The following is a 22,058-nucleotide window of genomic DNA, read 5'->3' on the forward strand; positions in this document are numbered from 1 at the left end:
TGCTATCCTTACGCCTGCACTGCTACTGGTGGCGGTGCTGCCTTCAGAGCTGGAGAGCAGCAGCTGCTGGCCAGGAGCCCAGCTCTGAAGGCAGAGCTGTCAGCAGCGGCAGCATAGAAGTAATGATGGCACACTATGGTATTGCCACCCTTACTTCTGCACTGCTGCATGCAGAGCTGGGCCCTCAGTCAGCAACCACCACTCTCCAGCCACCCAGCTCTGAAGGCAGCGCAGAAGTAAGGGTGGCAATATCGCAGCCCCCCCCCTAAAATAACCTTGCAACTCCCACTGCAACTCCCTTTTGGGTCAGAACCCCCAACTTGAGAAACACTAGTCTCCCCAGTTCAATCTGTATAGTATAGGGTAAAAGCACACAAAAGACCAGATTTCATGGTCCGTGATGCGTTTTTCATGGCCGTGAATTTGGTAGGGCCCTAGTTATAAACATTAGCATTTTAACGTTTTTTAATGGAAAAAAAGTAGGAGATGCCGAAAATGAAGATTTTAGTAAATGAAGATGGTGTTTGTATGGAACGACTTGTACAACTAGACAAGCTTCTAAATTTAAAGAAGCAAGACAAAAAGCTGACAAATAAACCAAATAGATTTAAAATAAATAAGTAAAGAAATGTACAAGTTTGTTGGGCCAACTCTTACCCTGGTATAAGCCCTGGTGCTTCTGTTGCTAGTGTCTGCAAGCCCTGTTGAATTTGGAGTAAAGCTTGCATTGCTCTAGGGTTTGACATTGCCGACAGTGTGTCCGGGTTCTGCATCTAAGAAAAGGAAAAACTCGTTATATACATGAAACATGTACAGAGTTAATCTTCATCACTGGTGGTTTTTTGTAGAGAACGCACCCCCTCAACACCTGCTATTGCTCATCTTTTTATTCTAATACCTCTCTGCACCCTTCTTGTGATGGTTCCCTCTTTTGCAGTAACAGCTCCACCAAGACCTTTTAAGTATGGGGAAGAGTGACAGATAAGGCAATATCCTCAAAAAAATGTTCCTGTATTAAATGCAAAGCTTACATATTATTGTGGGTGAGGCTTGCAGGTAACCTCTTGGGGGGATATGATGTAAGACCTGGGAGTTCAAAGGACTATACTGAGATTATGCCAGACAAAAATGGATTTTCTGGGCCAATAAGGGTGAACTGAATTACCTAGAGAAACGTTAATGCAAATTACTCACTTCCGGTGATGCAAAACCCAGCTTTTTTAAGCTACACCCCGAAGAGAGGGTGATTGTCTTCTGACTATCTGGTCCTGGAGGCTAATGGCCTGAGCTGTATAGGAACAAGATGACCTGCCGAGTCTTAGTTCTGAGACAGTTATAAACTTGTAACCAGAGGAAAACCCAGATGTGGGTTTTGAAGGACTGACACCTACCAGAGCCCGAAGTTGGAGCTGGAGTGATCTCTGGTGACTTTTTAGCATGCATGTCGGTTCTTTTATTGTTTTTAAAAAAATTTCTGCAATGCTTTTAGCTTAAGAATAAATGTGCTTCCTTATAACAGCAGGCAGTATATTGGGCATAGCTTCTGGAGAGAAAGCAAAGCACAGATGCTGGCTTTAAGCAGTCTGGCTTGCTAGAAATATCACAGTGTAAATTAGGGAGCTGAGCAGCTGTAACATCCCAGGACAGGAGGAAGAGAGATGTGGATCTCTGCCTAAGAGAGTTGACAGCTGAGGAGCTGGGAGCCTAGATCACCAGAGGATGCGGGGAGGAGGATAAAGATGCAATTGGCCTGAATTGTGACAAGCAGTACTCCAGAAACACTGTTTCTCACTATTCTTCCAGTGAAATGGATCATCTGACATATCTAAACTTCAGAACAGGACTGCTATTAAGTTCAGACTTTGCAAGTGTATGCCCACTACCCCCTCTCTGCATTATCAATAGTGCTATATCAGCCTACTTATGTACATGAATGCTATCTAGATGATGCATACAGTCTGATGTATACACTTAAGATGGCTGGATCAAGTTCCTCTTCACCTGCTGGAACATCTGAACCTGTAGCTTTCACAACTATTGATGAGCACAAGCCAAATCCTGAGATCTGAAAATCTCTAGACACTGCGAAGTTTCAAATATGAAACTGAAGTTTATGGCTTCAGCCCATCTTTTATTAGAACAACTGTATAAACAAAAGGTGAAATCTTGCAGTGACTTTTGAGTAACAATCTTTGTCTAAGATTCAAACTCTTGGGGGTTACAACAAAGACAGCATACTCATTTACCATTTGGAGGATCACCTAATGGATCCTAAAATGAGGCTGGCTTAGTATTTGGTTGTGCTATTTATCATCTTGTCTTTAATGTTACAATGGACCGCTACCGGATTTTTGACAAACACTGCACTTCAAAAGGAAGTGGCTGAAAATTACGACATGCTAAGAACTAACTATTTCCTTCTGTGTTTTGAGATTGTGGCACTCCTTTCCTCTTAGGGAAAGGGGTCTAGTTTCAAGGTTCACACTTGAAGACCAACAAAAGCAAAGTGTTTCAAGAAGGCCCTACCAGCAGTGGCTGCTCCTCTAACAACCATTCTAATTGGGTGATTTAGTATAGGATAAAAATCCTACCATGTTAGGCTCCTAACATCCCTGTTTTCCAGTTTTCCCCTTAGGCTATGCCTACGCTACAATAAAAACACCCATGGCAGCTGACTCAGGCTCACAGGGCTCGGGCTGTGGGACTATAAAATTGCAGTGTAGATGTTTGGGCTCAGGCTGGAGTCTGGGCTCTAGGATCCTTGCATGGATCAGGCCAAGTTGTCAGCTTCCACAAATGCAGAACACGATCTGGAGAAAAATTCTAAATCTTCTCTGGTTAAAGTTTAGGCCAGTAATGCTCAGTGAGATATTAGAAGTGTTGTGGGCCCTTCATGCCCACAATATGTCTTTTAGATAGGTTAGGGAAGACCAGAGGAAAAGAGCTAGATTCACAGCTGGTGAAATTTTTCAGTGTCTCGGAGGAAGAACCCGTGCCAACTTCTGTAAAGTAAGCTGCTATGCACTCTTTGCTTAGCAAAACAACGTTGACAACTTGTCTATCATCTAGTGTCCAACAGTCTGAGTTTTGTTATAATAGAAACGACTGACAATTCAGAGCACTAGATGTCTTAGGATTTCCTTACTCCTGTTAATCTGGTACAGACCTGAGAATAGATCAGAAAGTATACTGATGGGTGAAGATCTCTCCCAAGGGTGGCTAGGGCTGCACACAGCTGTGTGCGTTCTTCCTTGCCGAGCACTCCCACAGAGTAGTACTATGCAATTGCTCATTATCCCAAAAGACACAGTCACAACAATTGCCATGGGATTCTGTCTCACCTTCCCTCACCTAGAGGATTAGTGCAGAGGTATGGACTGCAGTGTTTTCAGCTCTGCATCTCCATCTCACCCTACTCAGTCAGTGGTTTGAATACCTGACCCAGCCTCTGCGGAGACTGAAAAAATGGATGAGAGTGAGGTGGCTAAAGCTCAATCCAGATAAAAGTAAGGTTATTTTATTTGACGTATGCAATCTGGTCAAGCCAAGCCAGAGCGTTCTTATCAACCATGTTCAAGGCACGAAGACCTCCAGGAAGCCGAATCATTGTGCAGTTCTCAACAATATGCGTCATGGTTTATGGCTGCATACACAGACACAGTGGACACTCATTCAGGGCACACTATCAGGCCTCTACCTTTTAGGGAGGGAAAGGCAAACCAAGAGCTCCTGTTAGTGGTGGAGGAAAAGGGGTTTGGTTTAGTATTTGCAAAGCAGCACAAGGAAAAGGTAGAAAAACTGTTCTCTGGAAACAAGTCATTATTCATCCAAACAAAGCAGCAGAAGCAATACCTATCTTCTAATAGGTGTGAAACTTTGGGACAAATGGGAATGAGGAGGTGAATCTGATGAATTAGCCATTTACAAGTATTTAAATCACTAAAACCCACGATTGAAGCTAGTGTTTGCAGTAGAATCATAGACCAGGCCTTTATTCTTTCAACCAGAACAAAGCAAGACCATATGTTTGCAATTCGGCAAGGCTACATGCAAGATGTTCACTGACAACAGTTAGCCTCTCTTTTACTCACTTGTTGAAGGAAAGTTGGGAGTTGTTGTCTCATTTGTTCCTGAAGCTGAGGATTTCCAGCAAATAAAGGATTATTCAGCATCATCTATGGGGCAAATGTTCAATTTTAGCTGCAAATACTAAATATAGTAAATAAAGCTGCACCCTGCCCCCCCCTTTAGTGCAACTTATATATTCAATACATTTATAATTAACTGTTTTACATGACAATTAGGATCTTCTTTGAAAAAGAGAAATATTTTAAATGACCATGTTGTCTTCCTTCACTTACTGTCCAAAACCGATTTCTAGTAGACATCCAGTCATATAACACTGGACAACAAGGTGGGGTGGTTTGTTTTTTTTAATCCAAATGGAAGTGCCAGATATTTGCATAAACATCCCCTTGAGATGAGACTGAAGAGGATGAACAGGATAAGACCTTCATACTACAGAGTTGAGACTGTTCCTCTATGCACACATTCAATGTGTCCAAAAAGCCAGTGAAGCTCCCCTGCTATGTTTTTTTTAAAAAGCATGTGATACTTTCCATTCCACTTGGCACACATCCAACCTGTGCTGACTCTTTAGAAGCTGAACCCATAAGTGATATTAGGAAAAGACTATGCCACCATTCATAAAGCTGTAATAGTATTTGCACTTATACAGCAAATGAAGCCGTACAGGAAGGCCACAGCTGAAGAATGAAGATACAAGTGTCACGATCACACTGATAACCTGAACAAAAACAACAAGGAGTCTGGTGGCACCTTAAAGACTAACAGATTTATTTGGGCATAAGCTTTCGTGAGTAAAAACCTCACTTCTTCGGATGCGGGGCTACATTTACCAGTGGCCCTGCCTACAAGTTTGAGACTAACTTTTCAAGTGGTTCTTATATGAGGTCACAAGTTTATGGTTTTTAAAATGTTTCACACTAAAGTACACAAAAAACTTTCAGCTCCAGTGGTTGTTCTATCCATCTAATACTTATTTAGTACTACCTGGCCCCTTTGGTTCACCTAAGGTTCTGAGCCAAGTGTTTTTGAGTTTGCTCTGCAGTCTTGCCCAGAGCAATGTTAATGCTCAATGTTTAGCTCTATCCTCCAGTTAGACTCAGGAAGTTGACTGTCAAGATGTCTAATGAGGAACTGGAGAAGCATTTTAATACGCTAGTAGGTGTTGGTGCTAGACAGCACATAAAATCATTCCTTTGTTGTGACAATAGTTATTGCATGAATTTGCAATACCTCTCTTTTCATTCAGTACATACAATACATAGGTGCATTTACCTGTGCTGCAAGATCAGGGTTCTGGCTTAGTGACTGCATCATGCTTCTCATATAGGGTGCAGACAACATGTTCTGCATAAGCTGTGGATTTTCTGTTATCTGCTGCAACAAACTCTGCATTCCTGGAGTGTTGAACATACCAGCTTAAAAAGTAGAAATAGCCACTTTAGCAATTCATAAGCATGAAAATAGTGACAGATGCATTTTCATTTAATTATAATTAAATATGGTGATGAGTGCATAACACATTTCCATAATTTAACATGAGAGAGTAATTACTGTCTATAATGGACATCAGCTGCCACTCATCTCAAGAAGCTTCTCCGCTTTTAACCCATAACCCAGAGGTGGGGGACCTATGGCCTGTGGGCCAGATTCAGCACCGTGCTTAATTTCATCTGGCCCACGGCAAGCCTCGGCACCGTAGGCCAGAAGCACCGAGCCTCTGTGCTGCCCGCGGGGGACTCACCCCGCTGCGGAGTGAAGCTAGAGTTGCCAGGCCATTAAAATTCCAGTTGGTGGCGCAGCAAGGCTAAGCAGGCTCCTTGTCTGCCCTGGCTCCGTGCAACTCCCGGAAGCAGCCGGCATGTCCCTGTGGCCCCCAGGCACAGGGGCAATCAGGGAAGCTCCACCGGGAACTGCGACCAACGGGAGCTGTTGGAGCGGTGCCTGTGGGCGTGGGCAGCATGCACCGCGCAAAGCCATCTGGTCCCGCCTCCGCCTAGGGGCGGGACATGCCGGCTGCTTCCAGGAGCTGCACGGAACCAGGAAGCCTGCCTTAGCCCTGTTGCGCTGCCGACCAGGAGCTGCCTGGCGGAGCCTGCACCCCAAACTCCCTCCCGCACCCCCAACCCTGTCGCAGGTCGGAACCCCCTCCTGCTCCTTAACTCCCTCCCAGACTCTGCACCCCCACCTGAATCCCAACCCCCGCCACCTCCCGCACTTTGAACCCCTCATTTCTGGCCCCACCCCAGAGCCTGCACCTCCAGCTGGAGCCCTCACCCCCCGCATCCCAACCCCTTGCCGCACTCCGTCCTGGAGTCCGCATCCCACACCTCCTCCTGCACCCCAACCTTCTGGCCCAGCCCTGAGCCTGCTCCAAACCCCTTGGCCCCAGCCCAGAGCCCCGTCCTGCACCCCAAACCCCTCATCCCCAGCCCAGAGCCAGCACCCCCAGCCAGAACCCACACCCCAAACCTCTGCCCCAGCCCAGTGAAAGTGAATGAGGGTGGAGGACTGGAGTGAGTGGGGGTGGGGCCTCAAGGAAGGGGTGTGGGTGTTTGGTTTTGTGCAATTAGAAAGCTGGCAACCCTAGGGGAAGCCCCGAGGCTCCGCGCCCTGCCGCAGGGCTGTGTGGGGTCCGCGGTAGATTTTTTTTCTGTGGGTCAATGGCCCCGGATAGAAAAGAGGTTCCCCACCCCTATCATAATCAAATGGAAGAGATGTCCAGTGTTTAAATATTTTACAAGTAACTAGAACATAACTGCAACAAACAGCTCAAGAGCAAATTCCCTTTTTAGGGAAGGCATGTTTCAAAATGAAAACTAGATTCTAATAGGGGCAGAAAAAATGGTTACTCACCTTCTCGTAACTGTCGTTCTTCGAGATGTGTTGTTCACCTCCATTCCAATCAGGTGCGTGTGCATGCGTGTGCACGCCAGCCGGAAGATTAAGAAGGAACTGGGGGGGTGGGGGGTGGGGTGTCAGCAGGGCTCTATATTGAGCGCCATGAAGGCACGACTCCAGGGGGCATCCAGGCCGACCACCACAGAGACTGCTACGGAAAAATCTTCCAGCTACCGTGCATCTGCACACGCACACACCTGATAGGAACTGACCTGAACAAGCAGTCGAAGAAGAACAGGCTGTTAAACTAATAAGGGCACTTCTCAAAATTGTTCACTCTCCATAATTCTTTTAAACTACTCAGAAAACCTGATTATCCTATCACAAATAGTACCAAAACTTCTAGAAGTGTGCCCAGTCACACCCTTGAAGTCTTACATAGGCCTCCTGCACACGGTTTTGGAGCTGTATCTTCAAATGTTAATTTACATCTCTTCAGTTATTCATTCTAGTCATTCCTTCACCATCTAACTACGTGCTATCACTACAAAGTCAGATCCAGCATACCTCTTCCCATACCTTGTACAGGAAGAATGTGGTATGCTTTTTGGGTAACCTGAATAATCTACCAACATTAGTAAGCTTGCAAACAGCTCTGAAGAGAAGTCAACTCCCAAAGCTGTGCAAGAGCACTGCGAACTAGTTCTTCCTTAACCGGCAAAACTTCAGTTTGTAACCAACCGAGTCATAAGAGTGTGGAGTTGACACTGAAACCAAGATATTCTACTTTCCATTTTGCACACTTATTCAAAAACGTTACCTAGTTTTTTGAAGTTATTCTCTGGCAAAAAAAGGTTTATATGCCAAATTTTTGGCAGACAAATTTTCACATCCAAGTTTAATACTCATATCCAAAGACTTAGAAGTCATACTGAAAGATACATACTAGTTACATCAGCATGAATTGAAACGAAGTTGAAACTTTCACAATTGAAAAAAAACAAAACAAAACAACAAACCAAGACTATCTTGGGTATCAAAACTCTATAGACATTTGAGTTATATTACTAAATCTTAATTTAGGGTAATTCCATTTTATCAAATAATCCCAGACTTTTGGGGTGGGGTTTGCTTCTTGTCATATGTTTTGCCGTACTTCTGTGGTGGAACACAGCACTGGTTTAACACAAGTGGCTGCAACAGATCTTTCTGTACCTCTCCTTCTGCTCCTGTGCCTGTCCTGGTCTCCCTCCCCCCATTTATCCTCTTTAATATGCACCTCTCTACCCTAACCAATCTGTCCCAGAAGACTGCCGCAGCCTTCCTCCTCTCTGCACAAGAGCAAGTCAGGCTGTTTCCCCCTCCATGCTGAGAACCAGCAGGAGGATCACCAAGAGCACAAGAGTCTCCCTGATCTCCTCTGGTGCATGGAGCCACACCCAACGGCCCTTGGCCTATGGCACAGAGTAATTACTGGCAACGTCAGCCCCTGCAACCTGGGGATGCTGCATGTTTAGTAGCTCTCTGGAATGGAGCGTGCTAAGTGAAGATGAAATCTTCAGTGAATATTGCTGCCGGCCACTAACAGATTTATGAGCACTAGTTAAGTGCAAATTATTTGCAAAGACTTGTAATTTGGAAAATTTTTGCTACATTTGCACGGGAATCACAAAAAAAGCCATCCCTTATAATAGGGCGATTGCTTTATCTCTGCTCCAAGGCACAGAAATACTAGGGCTTCAAGGAAGAGAATAAAATATTTTATTTTTAACATGAGTTAACCATGTTTTCCCTGGCTCGTTCTCAGAAATGGAGAATAATTTTTTGCTAAAAACTTTTAAAAATTCAGTGTTAGATTGAAAATGTCTACCCTGTTTCCCCGAAAATAAGACAGTGTCTTATATTAATTTTTGCTCCCAAAGATGCGCTAGGTCTTATTTTCAGGGGATGTCTTATTTTTCAGAAATGAAAAATGCCTTATCGGTGGATGCCTTATTATCGGGGAGGTCTTATTATCGGGGGGATGCCTTATATTACAACGAGAGGCAAAACTGTAAGTAGGCCTTATTTTCGGAGGATGTCTTATTTTCGGGGAAACAGGGTATGCTGGTGTTGGACTAAACTGTTAATATGGCAAAGTTATAGGCAACTGAAAACAAGGTTTTATAACGTGAAATGTTCAACAACCTTCATTATAAGCATTGATACCAGCACCACCAATAATATAATCTTATCTAAACAAGTACTCTTATTTTCCCTTTTTATTACAATGTATCTTTTGCCTTTATATTGCAGCAAATCCTATTTTCCTCCAAATCTATACCAAAGTATTTGATACATTGATTCTGACCTCCACTCTGCCGGAGATGTCAACCTGCATCGACTACTTATTACATTTTCAAACAAGCACCTTTATGCTCTCTTCCATGGTGGCTTTCGCACGAGAGGTGATCCCCATAAACATCCACTAAACTACCTCATTGTCCTTAAACCTTGTCTTGTTTGCTTTGTTGCCTACAGAAAACTTGATATCAATAAGTAGAGCTGGGCTGCTGATCACTGTTTTCTTGTTTCCATAGGCTCTTCCTGTCTATTGTTTCCACCCTTTGTTTCTTGACAGATTTAGACTGTAAGCTCTTTGAAGCACAGACAATATTTTTTGTTATGTGTTTGTGCAGTGCCTAGCACAATAAAGCTGTGGGTCCATGACTGGGGCTCCTACGTACCATGATAATACAAACAAACTGACTGAAGTTGGGGCATTACTATTACAATTTCTAACATTGGTTTATTTAACACATTCACATTTCATTCCTCTGTTTACATAGTAAAATTTAAGATCTCACATGAACTCTGTATGTCCTTTCAGGTAAGTGGGAAAGATTGAGAGGCTGTATTCTAAATCTCATATTCAATACCTACCTTACTGGACTTTTGCACTCTGTCTAGTGTGCAGAATGTTTTTAATTTGTCTAGCAAGTCTCTACTTTTACTGTTATTTTAGCAGATTTGTGGCTCCTCTTAGTATTCTTGAGATAAGTTTACTTTGCATGTTTGTTTTCCTACATAGGACTTTGATACTAGTAAAGAGAGCTATGCAAGCAAATATTAGTAACACTAAATCAAGTCATTTAAACACAACTTTTTCCAACACAAGAATGTCTGTCACTTCAGCAATTTCTTGCATGGGTGCAAGTGAATACAATTCTATCATAATGAACATACCTCCTACTCCGGGTCCCAAATTAGGCATGGTTGAGCCTTGTCCTGTACTGGTGGTGGTGCTATTTCCAACACTACTACTGCCCCCACTTTCGCCACTGCTGCTGCTACTGGTTGTGGAATTCTGAGAACTGGACTGAGGAGCCCAAGGATTTGGTAAAGGGTCTCTATTTTCTGTACGAGACGGCTGATTTTCTCCACCTGAAGATGCATTGCTTACTAAGGAAGCAAATGGGTTACCTCCAAACTACAAAGGAGGAAAAACAAGGAATACCATCTATTAAAACCATCAATTTTATCTCTGCTAGAAATGACAGGTTTTGAGACGTATGCAAAATTACAAACTTGAAGACTACTGATACTGAGAGCAGTCTTTAATTATATTCACCATCCTAAAACCAGTTTCATGGTAGAATAATCAGCTGTTTTGAGATGCTAATCTTAAAAAGGGACATTTAAAAAAAAAAAAATCACATCTCTGAAAATGTTGTACCTTACTATAGTAGCAAAACACCCAGGATTTCAGGCTGAAAGTAGTTACGGAAAAATCTATTTTTATTTTGTTAACTTGGTGCATTTGTCAACACTTTTCTTACAGTGAAACTGACTATATATCTCCAGCATATTCAGTTTCTCTCTTGTTGAAAAGACTTAAGAAAAGCAGCAAAAAAGACTTCCGAAACTGTTCATAAGGACTCCAAGATAGAATTTCCTGAATCTATTTAAAGAGTACTTTAAAAAACTTTTAGGAATTTAAGTCAATTTCAGAAAATTCAAGTTAAGAGTGTTCCTTTATGAAACAGCACATGCCATAATCACTGACTTTCAGACAGTGTCACAAAACTAAGAAACAAAAACTTTATTCTTTCAAGGTTGAGAGTTTGGGATTTCTGCAGTCCTACTTCTACAAGTGGAAACAAAGTGCAGTGACTTCTAGCACCAAATTACATTTTCTTGAATGCTTGTTTAAACAGTGCATAATTTCCTTCACTCCTGAGAAAATGATTTAATATTAAGTTGTATGTACCCATTTCTCACCTGCTCTTGGGCTGCATTCAACATTGGTTCCTGAATATCTGTGTACATGCGTCGCAAGGCATTGTATCCACCTGGGATACTCTCAAGGTTGCTCAAGGCTCGGTCTTGGTTTCTCATCATTTCCTGCATCATTGCAGGGTTTCTCGCAAGTTCTAGTGTCTAAGTAAGTGGAACATTTAATCTGTATTAGTAAAAAATACATTCTAAAGTGAAAATAATCTGAAGCAGTGTCTCATTTATAACAGCTATTTATAGATTATCCAACCTGCTGCAGTTTAGTGTGAACTGCTGTTAGAGCTACAGCAAGAATTTTTCTTGTTGGAATCATTAGAAAGTTAAGCCAACTGAATTTTCATTAGCCATTTCGTCAAAATTGTAAAATGTTGAAAGTTTAGTTATATAGCATTGATACATTCATACTGTTTATATGTTACTGGACAGGAGAGAGGAAGGAAGACACAGAAAGTTATGTCCAAGTTCATTTCTATTCAAACAGAATTAGTGAATTTACTATTGTTTCAACTCAGAAATAGAGTATGCTGCTTCCAAATAGGAACCACTAGGAATAAATACCTGGTTTCTCAAATCCACAGTATCCATTAGTTTGTGTCTTAAAAGCCTCTACAGTGTAGAAGTATACCAGTAGCTTTCAACTGCATTTAAAATCTGACTGAAGTACTAAAAGTTAGATTAAAGCAGTGTTGTTTTTTTTTGGCAAGTACATTATTGGCTGTATAATAACTCTCCTTTCTCAATGAAAACAGGAGATCTGAAGTGCACACAAGTTCTGCCCTAGTTGAACTTCAGAAAATTAAGTTATGTAATCCTGAAATACACTCCAGGGAATGTTATAGATTATTTAACATTAAAGACAACACACTGAACTATTTCAGACATTAGTGACTAGAAAAAAAATCAACAGTATTTGCCTAGAGTAGCATTCTATGAGTTTTCCTTTATGATCCTAAATTTCTCAGCAATACTTCAAACACTCAAATCAGCATATTTAATTTTATTAAAGAATTTTAAAGTTTATTAATTTACAGAGAACTTTCAACATACTTGTCTCATTATATCTGGATTATTAAGCATGTGACTGATCTCTGGATTTCGCTGTATCAATTGCTGCATTTGAGGATTGGCCATAATTAACTGCCTCATCAGGTCAGGATTTGAAAGCATGCTCTGAACAAAGGGATTTTCCATTATCTGGACCATCATTTCCGGGTTGGACATGAGCTGTCGCTGCATCTGACTTTGTAACTCTGAAAAGTTAGATGTATTCAGGCCCAGGCTACTCAGACCTGAAAGTCCTCCAAGGCCACCTTAAGAGGGGAGGGGGGGGGAAAAGAGAGAAAAAAAAAAAATGAACTTTCTGCTTTTAGTACATTTCTAAATCAATTTAATCCAGACAACTTTTTTAAATTCAAAATACTTTAATGTATCACCCAAATTTCCAGACAATGCGAAACAGTGGGAATTCCATCCTTCCTAGACACTAAAGAGTCCTTTCTCCAATGTCTGTTTTAATAATGAATACATTTAGCTGACAACCAATACTTCGGATAATACATACATGTCATTACCACTCTAGAAATGTTGATGTCTGTGTCCCCTAGATTTCAAAAATTTCTCCCTTTTAAACCATGCAATATATACATACATGTCTCAAGAGTATATTTGCAGAAGTAGTCACTTCAAATTCAACTGAGAGTAAGTAAAAGATAGCATTACAACACAGTATAATTTTCCTTTTCTGTTTTATCACAATAACTCTTCCCAGTTCCTAATGCATCAGGTACTAAAAATAAGGTAAAATAGTTTTCTACAATCTTCACGCTGCCTAAATTGCATAACTTCAAACTGACCCCAAAATTGTGGCAACCAAAATCACTTGTGAAATTTGAGCCACTTTAAACCCACAACAGCAAATGCTTACTAAGTTGAACTTTTTTATTCTATTCATTTCTCAGAAAATGAAACGAGATAGAGGGCCTGAATCACCAGTGCTAAGTCTGGGGCGGGTAGCAGGAGAAAAACCACTTTTCAACTGCAGAACAGGAGCCAGTCTGTTCTTGGGAAATGTATGCTCTGGAAGAGAAGGTAAGATAGAGCTATTAGGCCCAGTGATTCGATTTGGTCAGAGAAGTAGGTGGGTAGGTAGCTTGTAGGTGGTGTAGCAATTTTGTCACTGTTGTTCACAATCTGGTTGACACAAGGGTCCCAATTTCTGCAGTGCACTCCTTGGACCAATCCAGATACACTGTAGAGCATGCACAGCTCACAGGCAGCTCTATAATTTTCACATTACCAGTAATGCTGGAATGAAACACCAGCTGCACCTTGCTATTTGTTCATGTGCTATATATGAAGAAGCAGCATACGTGGAATACTCCTATGCAAGATTTTCCACAGAGGACAATTTCAAGGAAATAAGATTCCTACGACAGAATGCTGAAATTAAACCCTTTTCTCTAAATGTCTGGCACATGGGCTGTAACAACTAAGGGAAGGGCAGTGTTCTTAACCCACAAAGTTAGCAGACAAAGAATCGTACCCAAACCGAAAGGGCTGCTGTTTGTTGAGGCTGGTGTGGAGGTACTACTATTGCTTGATGTCGATGTGGTAGAAGTATTCCCTGTGGTGTTCGTTTGCTGTACTGGATCTTGTGATCTGAAAAATAAAGTTAAAACTATAAACCACTTTACTGAGGCAATTTAAAAGATTTCCGGAATGAACCAGAGACAATTTAGCATGAAATAACCAGAATATAAATTACGACTATTCTCATATAGTGTGTCAATACCATTATTTAAATATGGACACCAAGTAATCTGGCTTTTTTTTTTTTTTTGGGGGGGGGGGGGGGGGGGAGACATGCTTTGGGTATTTCTATTTTCTGCCCAACTGGATATTAAACTCATATTCCCCACCCAGACAAAAACCAGAATCTCAAGATTCTCCAGGACAATCTCTAAAAGGAAAGATTTAAACTCAAATAGGGTTACAAAGATGATTGTGTATGTTTTATCATTCCAAATTGATGTTTTCACGGAGATCCCAAACCCCACCCCTCACTGCGTTGGAACCATGAGTAGGATTTCAGCCAGTCACGGAAGCAATGAACACAGTACCACACCCATTATTTCTGATAAGTTTCAGCTGTTTTCTGAGCAATAGCAGGTACCAATCCATTTCCCTTCCCATTGTTATCCTGCCCAAACATTGGAAGTAAATTGAGAGAGACAAAACCATCCAGACATCCAAATTATCTGACAGTGCAAAGTAAAACCCTGTCCTACCTAACCATTTCTAGCTGGAGCACTGTGGCAATTCCAATCTGGTGAATGCCAATTGTGGATACAACTGTAAACAGTCTACAGACCAATATAAACAAAACGGAGTCATTTTGGGTTCCAAGTGTTGTAACATGTACTGCACACTACTGTCTGGCTAAGTTTATGACCAAGTCTGTTCCCAAACTCAGTCATGGCAGATTTCTCATTTTCAGTGTCAGGATAGCAGTCCTGCACTTGATGGATCAGCTCAGCTTTGGACAGGTCAATCTGTCCTTTGCTGAAATTATCTGGACCAGTCACAAAAATGTGAACACACTGACTCACAGGAAATTAGACAGGAGATAGCCTCACTTCTAACAGTACAAACCCCATCTCCAGAACATCGGTATGAAGTTGTTCCTGAAGAAACCAAGTTGGTACAGGGAGGGACTGAACATTTGGACATACACGCATTTCAAAGCCCATTCCTAATTGCAGATGTGTCCCTGGACTGTCACCAGGCCTGTGAAACCCAGAGGTTGGTTATCAGGGCCGGCTCCAGGCACCAGCTGAGCAAGCAGGTGCTTGGGGCAGCACATTGGGCTCTTCAGCGACAATTCGGCGGAGGGTCCCTCAGTCCCTCTTGGAGGGAAGGACCTGCCGCCAAAGAAGAAAGCAGCACGCTGGAGCTGCCGCGGATCGCAATTGCGGCTCCCCCCCCCCCCCTCCGCCATTTGGGGTGGCAAAAACCCTGGAGCCGGCCCTGTTGGTTATTATCCTACCGTCCCTGCAATGCTTGCTCTCAACTGGGATTCTGGGGTCTGCTGAGGTTGTCTTGTGCCATGTATACCACAATTTCATCCATAAAATCCAGCTTTCATGTCAGCTCTGATCATGCTATTTTCTGGCTGACAAATCCTAGCTACCAGAATGGTGATATCTTGGATCCTATCATGGCATGGGAATGCTTGCAGTTGAACTGTGTTTTGCAGGGCTTTTAGGTACTCCATGTATTGGCTGAGGACAAGTTAAGATTTTAATAGCTTAAGCATAAACCAGAGCAATGCGAACATACTGGTGGTGAGTATGAAGACATCCTCCAAAGCAGGATCCTTGATCAGCCATTCATCCAAATAGAGCAACATGTACTCCCAAATTCTGCAAGCAGACATGTAGTGAGAAGAATACAACACTGATGTCAGGCCACAGAAAACAGCTATTCCTACAATCTGAGCTATTCAACATGCTATGGAGGAACCACTCATCCATGAGATCCAGAGCATAGTCAGTTGCCTTCTCCTAGAAGCATGATGGTTCACAAGGTGACTACAATGAATTCTTCCTCGACTAATTATGATTCTGTTCTGAGATCCGGCATAGGCCTTTTGTCTCTGACTCATGAAATACCTGGAATTCACAAAAAGAAGAACAGGAGTACTTGTGGCACCTTAGAGACTAACAAATTTATTAGAGCATAAGCTTTCGTGGACTACAGCCCACTTCTTTTTCACAAGCCAAAAGAGATTGGTTCTTCCGTAGCATATCTTCCTGATAAAACAGTGGCCAAGTGCTTTCCAGGGACAGAGGCAGACATGTAATTCGGAGGGTATTCTGAAAGCCTAATCATGTAGCCCCAAACAGGACCCATGTCTGATGTGACGAAGGTCACCAGATAGTAAGACTCAGCCAGGCTACAGCAAGTGGTACACTGACTGTATGCATTGATGCCTCTTTACACTCCTTTGGTTATTTGAAAATTGTTCAGAGGGAGCTTAGGATCCTTGGCTCCTGCTGCCGTCGAAGCTGACCACCACCTGCAGGGCATACAGATCTCTCCTGCAAAGGCAATCAATCTGAAAACCAACATGAAGGGGAACTTTTCCCAAGTTTTTCCTTTTTTTCCCCCCACTTTTGAGGGCTGTTCCAGAACATCTCACTGTGCCCTGTCTCTCCTTTGTCTTCTGCATAGCTATCTCCACTTATTCCACTAACAGGTTCTCTCCAACATACGGAGTCTCCTTGGTCTTTCAATCGACCTACTGGTGGAAGCCACAGTCCTCTGGCCAAATGGATCTATGGATATCCACCGATGGTAGGAGCCTCACCACCATCAAAAGCCGTTCACGTTACTTCTCCGTTCCAGTCTACATCCTCATACATATTTCTTGATGGAAACCTCAACTTCAAGAGTGATGGCTCTGGACACTTTAAAGGTGAAGCTACCCCACTAGAGGACACTGGGTTTATGCTCACTCAGGAGGTGCTGATAGTGTCTTGGTATTCATTAGCTTTTGCCATCTTGGTCTTTTGCTTTAATTTTTTTACTCTTCGAAGCACTACAGCCCAGCCTTGTACAAGATACACAGGAGTGCCCTTGGAAAAGATGAGACTGGAAATCATTCACCTAGCCACGTGCGGCCAGGAGTGGGAACCCTGGATCACATCCCCTCAGCTGCTTCTGGTGCAGTTTGCTGTTGCAGAAGGTAAGGAACATCCCCGGAGCACCGCTTACATGCGCCCTGGACAACTGCAATGGAACTGCCCTCTGTTGCACAAAAGGCCTGGGAAAGCAGCCATATGCTTGTATGATTAGACAACATTAAAAATTGTCTTGGCTAAAGAAAATATATGATTTGCAGTTTGTACAAAGTGGAGGTGGTTAGCAGTTGGGGGAAGGCCTTGAAAAATGGTATGCTTAGTTGAAAATACTGGACTTGGAATGTGGCTTAACTGGAAAAACTGGACCTGGAAGGTAACTGATAAAACAGGTGAAAAGTCTTGAAGAAGCCACCCCAATCATCAGGGGTGGTTCTACATGGCTTTAACAAAAAATAAATTCATAAAGCAGTGAGTAGAGTCACATAGGTTCTGATACATAAAGTATAAAAGGTTCATTACTAGTACCTGCTGTCCAGGTGAAGCCAGCCAATGTGGGTTTGAACTTCCTCAGTCTAGTCCTGTAGTAAGTACCTGAACAATGCTTATAACTGCATGTTACTGTATGGGTCTGATTGCTTAGGCATTTAAGGCCCATTTGGAGTAGCTGTATAAATAGTATTCGGCCTTTGAATTTAATAAAGGAAATTAAGATTAAACTGGTGTCCTGGTGATACCTGTATTATCAATAAAAATAATTCCAATAGGGCTTCTGCTCTATACTTGGAGATTGACTTAAAGGTAAACAATACAGCTGATGTGTTCATCTTTTGCAGATATTCTTTTGCCATTTGGGCATAGTTTGAAGTTGATAAGGAGGCTGCCTTCATCCTGGAGAGGTGAAAACTGAAACACCTTAGAAACTATAGGGCAACAAACAATGCTGGTGTTCAGCACCCACATGCCAGGATTGAGTGCCCAAAGAACAGAAATAGTTTGTTTTTTACTATTAGCAACCTAAACCCATCTACAAGGGAGGAACATGGCAAACAATACTCATGAAAAGAGCACTGTGACTGTAGAGGCCCAGCTCCTGCAAGGAGTTTTCACTGACTGAAGTCAAGAAGGAGCTGACTGGAAAGTTCCAAGTGTAGTGGTGAAGTTCAGAAGGTGGCACATGACTGCCAAGAGAGGAGAATGACACTCACACTATCCTGCTATTGCAGCATTTAGTGAACAAAAAATTTCCAAGAGTTTGGAGATTTCCACCCATGTTTTTGCAAGGGACCTCAGGACCAGGAGTAAGAATATTGTCTTTTAGCCAGACCTAGTAATTGCACAACACGAGTTGTCTAATTTGGAAACAAGAATGTTTATTTGGTTTCTTACAGCTAAAGAACAGAAGACAGCTTATCAGCAAGGTTACCTGTTTTGTGTTTTGATGACCAGGTGAACAGTGAGTCCATCGTGAATCCCATGCTGGGTCAGAGTATCTTGATCTTTTAAAATTTTTCCAGCAAATATTAATACAAGTTGATCGGTGTGGGACTTGAAACGCTTAGAGATTTCTTCCTTAAACTAGATATTGGAAAGAAAAAGTTCATGTGATTATGTGTAAATCAGTGCATTAAGTATTCTATTTTAAATAACTTCTGAGATTTGGTGAAGTTATTTTGAGCATGTTTACTATTATGTTTCAAGTTCATACAATAGATGCCCCCTTTATTAAATGCTCCCTCAGCTTTTTATTTTTGACAATGACCATGAAGTCAGATCATTCCTATGTGTACATTCAAAACAGTACGTCAATCAATAGTGTTAGAAAATGATTAACTTTAAACAGTTTCCTGCAACAGCCTCATATACAACAAAAGCTTAAATGTCAAGGAATGAGAAAAAAAGATTTTGGTTATCTTTTTCAATTATAGCTTTTCTCATATAATTTTGTATAGGTATATATGTAAGAGGTGTAACTCTTATTAACACCTGTAACAGATGTAAGTATTTGAAAACAGCATTTTCACACTGAGTAAAACCCATTTTTGACAGTGTAGTATTAACATAATGTTAGGCTTGTTACAACCTCCCAAAAGGAAGCATTTCCAGTGTTCTTATATCATCGTCATGTACTGAAATGGGGTCAAATTACTATAGTCAAAGCACATATAAGAGAACCATAGCTAAGCTGAGCTAATGCTACCATGGCCATCTAACTCGATTTTCTTGCTCTCATGGGGGTTATACAGCACGCTATTTTGAAATACTTCTGACTAGTGTATCATTTCACCACTTAACTTCTGCACATGATACTATGCATTAGCTTTACAGGACTGGTGTGTTATTTACAAAGTTATGGAAAGCAGTTGTTGTGACAGATATAGCAATTTCCTCAATATCCTTGGGAGATCTTAAGTTTAGGTATATCTGAGGTCCATTGTATGAAATGCAAAGTTTTTATATTATTGTGGGACAGGATTGAATGTAACCTGGGGGAGAGAGAGAGGAGGATGTGATGTGATGCCTGGGATTTCAAGAGACTCTATGACAGACAAGAATGGACTTTTGCTTTAATAAGTGTTAAATGGATTTCCCGGGGAATACCTAGGGAGAGGTTAATGCAAATTTCCCACCTCTGTTTAGAAAAGTATGGCTTGCTGGGAATATCACAGTATTGGCAAGGAACAGGAGGGAGAGAAACGTAGATATCTGCCCAAGAGAGGTGATAACTGAAGGGCTGGGAGCCCAGAGTGGGTGCCCTTGGTGGACCACCGAGGGGGGGAAATACAGGTGCAATTGCCCTGAACTGGGACAGCTGTTGCATATGCTTTTACTTGTCTTAAGTTTGTATTCTTATCACCAGAAAAAAAATTATAGAACACATTTATAGAAATCAGTCAAAAGAACAGGAATGACTCAGTAGAACTGATAGTGAAATGCAACATTTCCAACATCCAGATCACTACTTCTAATTAGCAGTGACCAAAGTTTGTTTCCATCCTATGACTATGTTGTGGCTTCAACCTAGTTGTACTGAACATACCTCCACCACAAAACAAACAAAAACAAAAAACATACAACCAATAGCACCAAAGCCATCTTTTGTTTGCAGTCTCAGAAAACAGAATGACAAGGCAAGCTAACTATTTTGCTCTCTGCCCTCCAGAGGTGATCCTTGCAGGCCATGGGGCTGAGCGGCTCAGCCCGCTGCTGGTCTGGGGTCCTGGCCCTGCCCACATAGAGTGGGTACCTATCTTCTCCCTGGTTCGAGCCCATTCTCTTCCTCTCTCTCTCTGCACTCAACTGAGGGTGGGAGTGCACTGAGCACAGTGCTGGGGTTGAAGAAACAGGCTGGGGGTTGAGGTGTAGGGTCTGGCCAGGAGCTAGAATGAAGGAGGGGGCTCAGGGTTGGAGTGCTTACCTGGGTAGCTCCCATTTGGTGCGAGGGGTGCAGGTGGGAATGTGGTGGTGAGGGGGGGGTGCGCTGCAGGAGCTCCCATTTGGTGCTCAGGGTGGGGGTTGGGATGTGGGGTGTGCAAGACTCAGGACTTGGGGTGTGTGGGGGCTGGGTACGTATGGGGGTGCAGGAGTCAGGGCAGGAGGCCGGGGTGTGTGTGAGGAGGGTGCAGGAGTCAGGGCAGAGGGCTGGGGGCATCTGGGGGGGTGCACGAGTCAGGGCTGGGTGTGTGTGAGGGGGTGCAGAGGACTGGGTGTGTGTGTGAGGGGGTGCAGAGGACTGGGTGTGTGTGTGAGGGGAGTGCAGGGGTCAGGGCAGGGTTTTGGGGCAGGGGTAAGGCAGAGGGATGGGACTTGAGACTCCGGGAAGGGGCTGGTGTTTGACGCTCGGGAGAGGAGTGCTGGGAGTGAGGACTCTGGATTCCTAGGTTTCCAGCTGGGCTCTAGTTGTTCCGGGGGGGGGGGGGGGAAGGGGGGGGCAGATGCAACTCCTGTGGGGCCAGGTCCCTCTTCCTGCCCCCACTGGCGGGGCTGCTCAGACTCTGGACACCAGGTAGCGGTATGGACACGTTAACCCGGAAACACAACCTCCTGCCAGAAGTGACAGAGGTCAGGAAAGCATGTGCAGTGGGAGGGGCGGAGAAGAGCGGGCCGGGCCAGATTTTTAACGGCACACTGCTGTCTGCCGGGGTCCCGGCCGCCGGCCCCCCAGCAGGCAGCAGCGTGCCATTAAAAATCGGCTCGCGTGCCATCCTTGGCACGTGTGCCATAGGTTGCCGACCCCTGGTATAAACATAGAAAGTGACAGTACCTAGGCCAAAGAGTTTGCAAATCTGACAAAAAAAAAAAAAAAAAAAAAAAGACAAGACAAAAGATGGATGAGACAAACAAGAAGGTAGTGTTGTGGCAGTGAAGTCAAGAAAACTCCGTGCCTACACAAAGCTTTATTAAGTTAATAGAGCTCTTCACACGTGGAACTCATTTCAGGATGAGGGTCTAAAATAAATTATGGCTCAGAATTTTCTTTTTTAGGGGGCTTTTTAACCTTAATTGACCTTGATGGCTACTTCCTGGTCAAAAGACACATTTTAGATACTGCTATTTATACGTGCTGATTTGTCATAAAAAACAGTAGTGACTGCTAAAACATAGTTTAGAGGCAGCTTTAAAGCTGAAGAAAAAATTATTAAAGTTGCAATAAATGAAAATTATTATTAACTTTAAATTTAATCTTAAATCAAGTCTAATTTGGTATGAACCAATTTCTAGAAGGAAATACTCATTCAAGAGGTCAAGATATTGAACAATTTGTGGGAGATTATATAACCACATGCTATCCAGTGCCATCAATATACTGGCATAGAAAGCAACACCACTCCTTTCTCTCTGCCCAGACATATCTATGGTTTTCAGATGACCCCAAATAAATAAATAAATAAATAAGATACAAAAGGTGGGAGACTATGCCAGTGGTGAAAATGCTAACAGCCCCTGACAAGCTAGGGCACAAACAATTCCTACATGACATACCACGGCCATGGAATTGATCAAGCAATCTCTTCTGCCTAGGTAGTAAAACTATTCTGAACTGTGAGCCATTTTGGCAACCTAGTGGATTGCATCATGCAGCTCACTGCACAACGATCATCTGCATTTGCAACAGTCGCAATTATATGGTTATGCAAAATGGAGATACAGTATCCCTCTTTTTAGAATTTAATCTGTTAACACAATAGGATGCCCTAGAAACACTGAAGAAAATCC

General features: G+C 42.7%; 2 protein-coding genes across 4 annotated transcripts in view; one reads left to right on the forward strand and one right to left on the reverse strand.

The window, feature by feature from the left end:
• The window catches only part of IDNK (IDNK gluconokinase), a 42,299-nt gene extending 24,003 nt beyond the window's left edge, over positions 1-18,296 (forward strand). The window contains exons 7-8 of one of the 2 annotated variants that reach the window (XR_008445487.1): positions 13,161-13,290; positions 18,233-18,296. The gene's annotated coding sequence lies outside the window, so the exon portion shown is untranslated. Of the gene's footprint in view, positions 1-13,160; positions 13,737-18,232 lie in introns of those variants that run through there. The other variant, XR_008445486.1, reaches the window with a different exon arrangement.
• The window catches only part of UBQLN1 (ubiquilin 1), a 36,370-nt gene that overhangs the window by 3,599 nt on the left and 10,713 nt on the right, over positions 1-22,058 (reverse strand). For both annotated transcript variants that reach the window (XM_054032750.1, XM_054032749.1), the window contains exons 2-9: positions 18,268-18,419; positions 13,745-13,860; positions 12,250-12,512; positions 11,188-11,346; positions 10,153-10,396; positions 5,362-5,504; positions 4,092-4,175; positions 658-773 (exon numbers count right to left, since the gene is read on the reverse strand). In XM_054032750.1, the coding sequence (XP_053888725.1) occupies positions 658-773; positions 4,092-4,175; positions 5,362-5,504; positions 10,153-10,396; positions 11,188-11,346; positions 12,250-12,512; positions 13,745-13,860; positions 18,268-18,419 (1,277 nt within the window). The remainder of the gene's footprint in view (positions 1-657; positions 774-4,091; positions 4,176-5,361; positions 5,505-10,152; positions 10,397-11,187; positions 11,347-12,249; positions 12,513-13,744; positions 13,861-18,267; positions 18,420-22,058) is intronic.

The sequence above is a fragment of the Malaclemys terrapin genome, chromosome 6 (genome assembly GCF_027887155.1).
Source record: "Malaclemys terrapin pileata isolate rMalTer1 chromosome 6, rMalTer1.hap1, whole genome shotgun sequence".
Classification (NCBI taxonomy): Eukaryota; Metazoa; Chordata; order Testudines; family Emydidae; genus Malaclemys; species Malaclemys terrapin.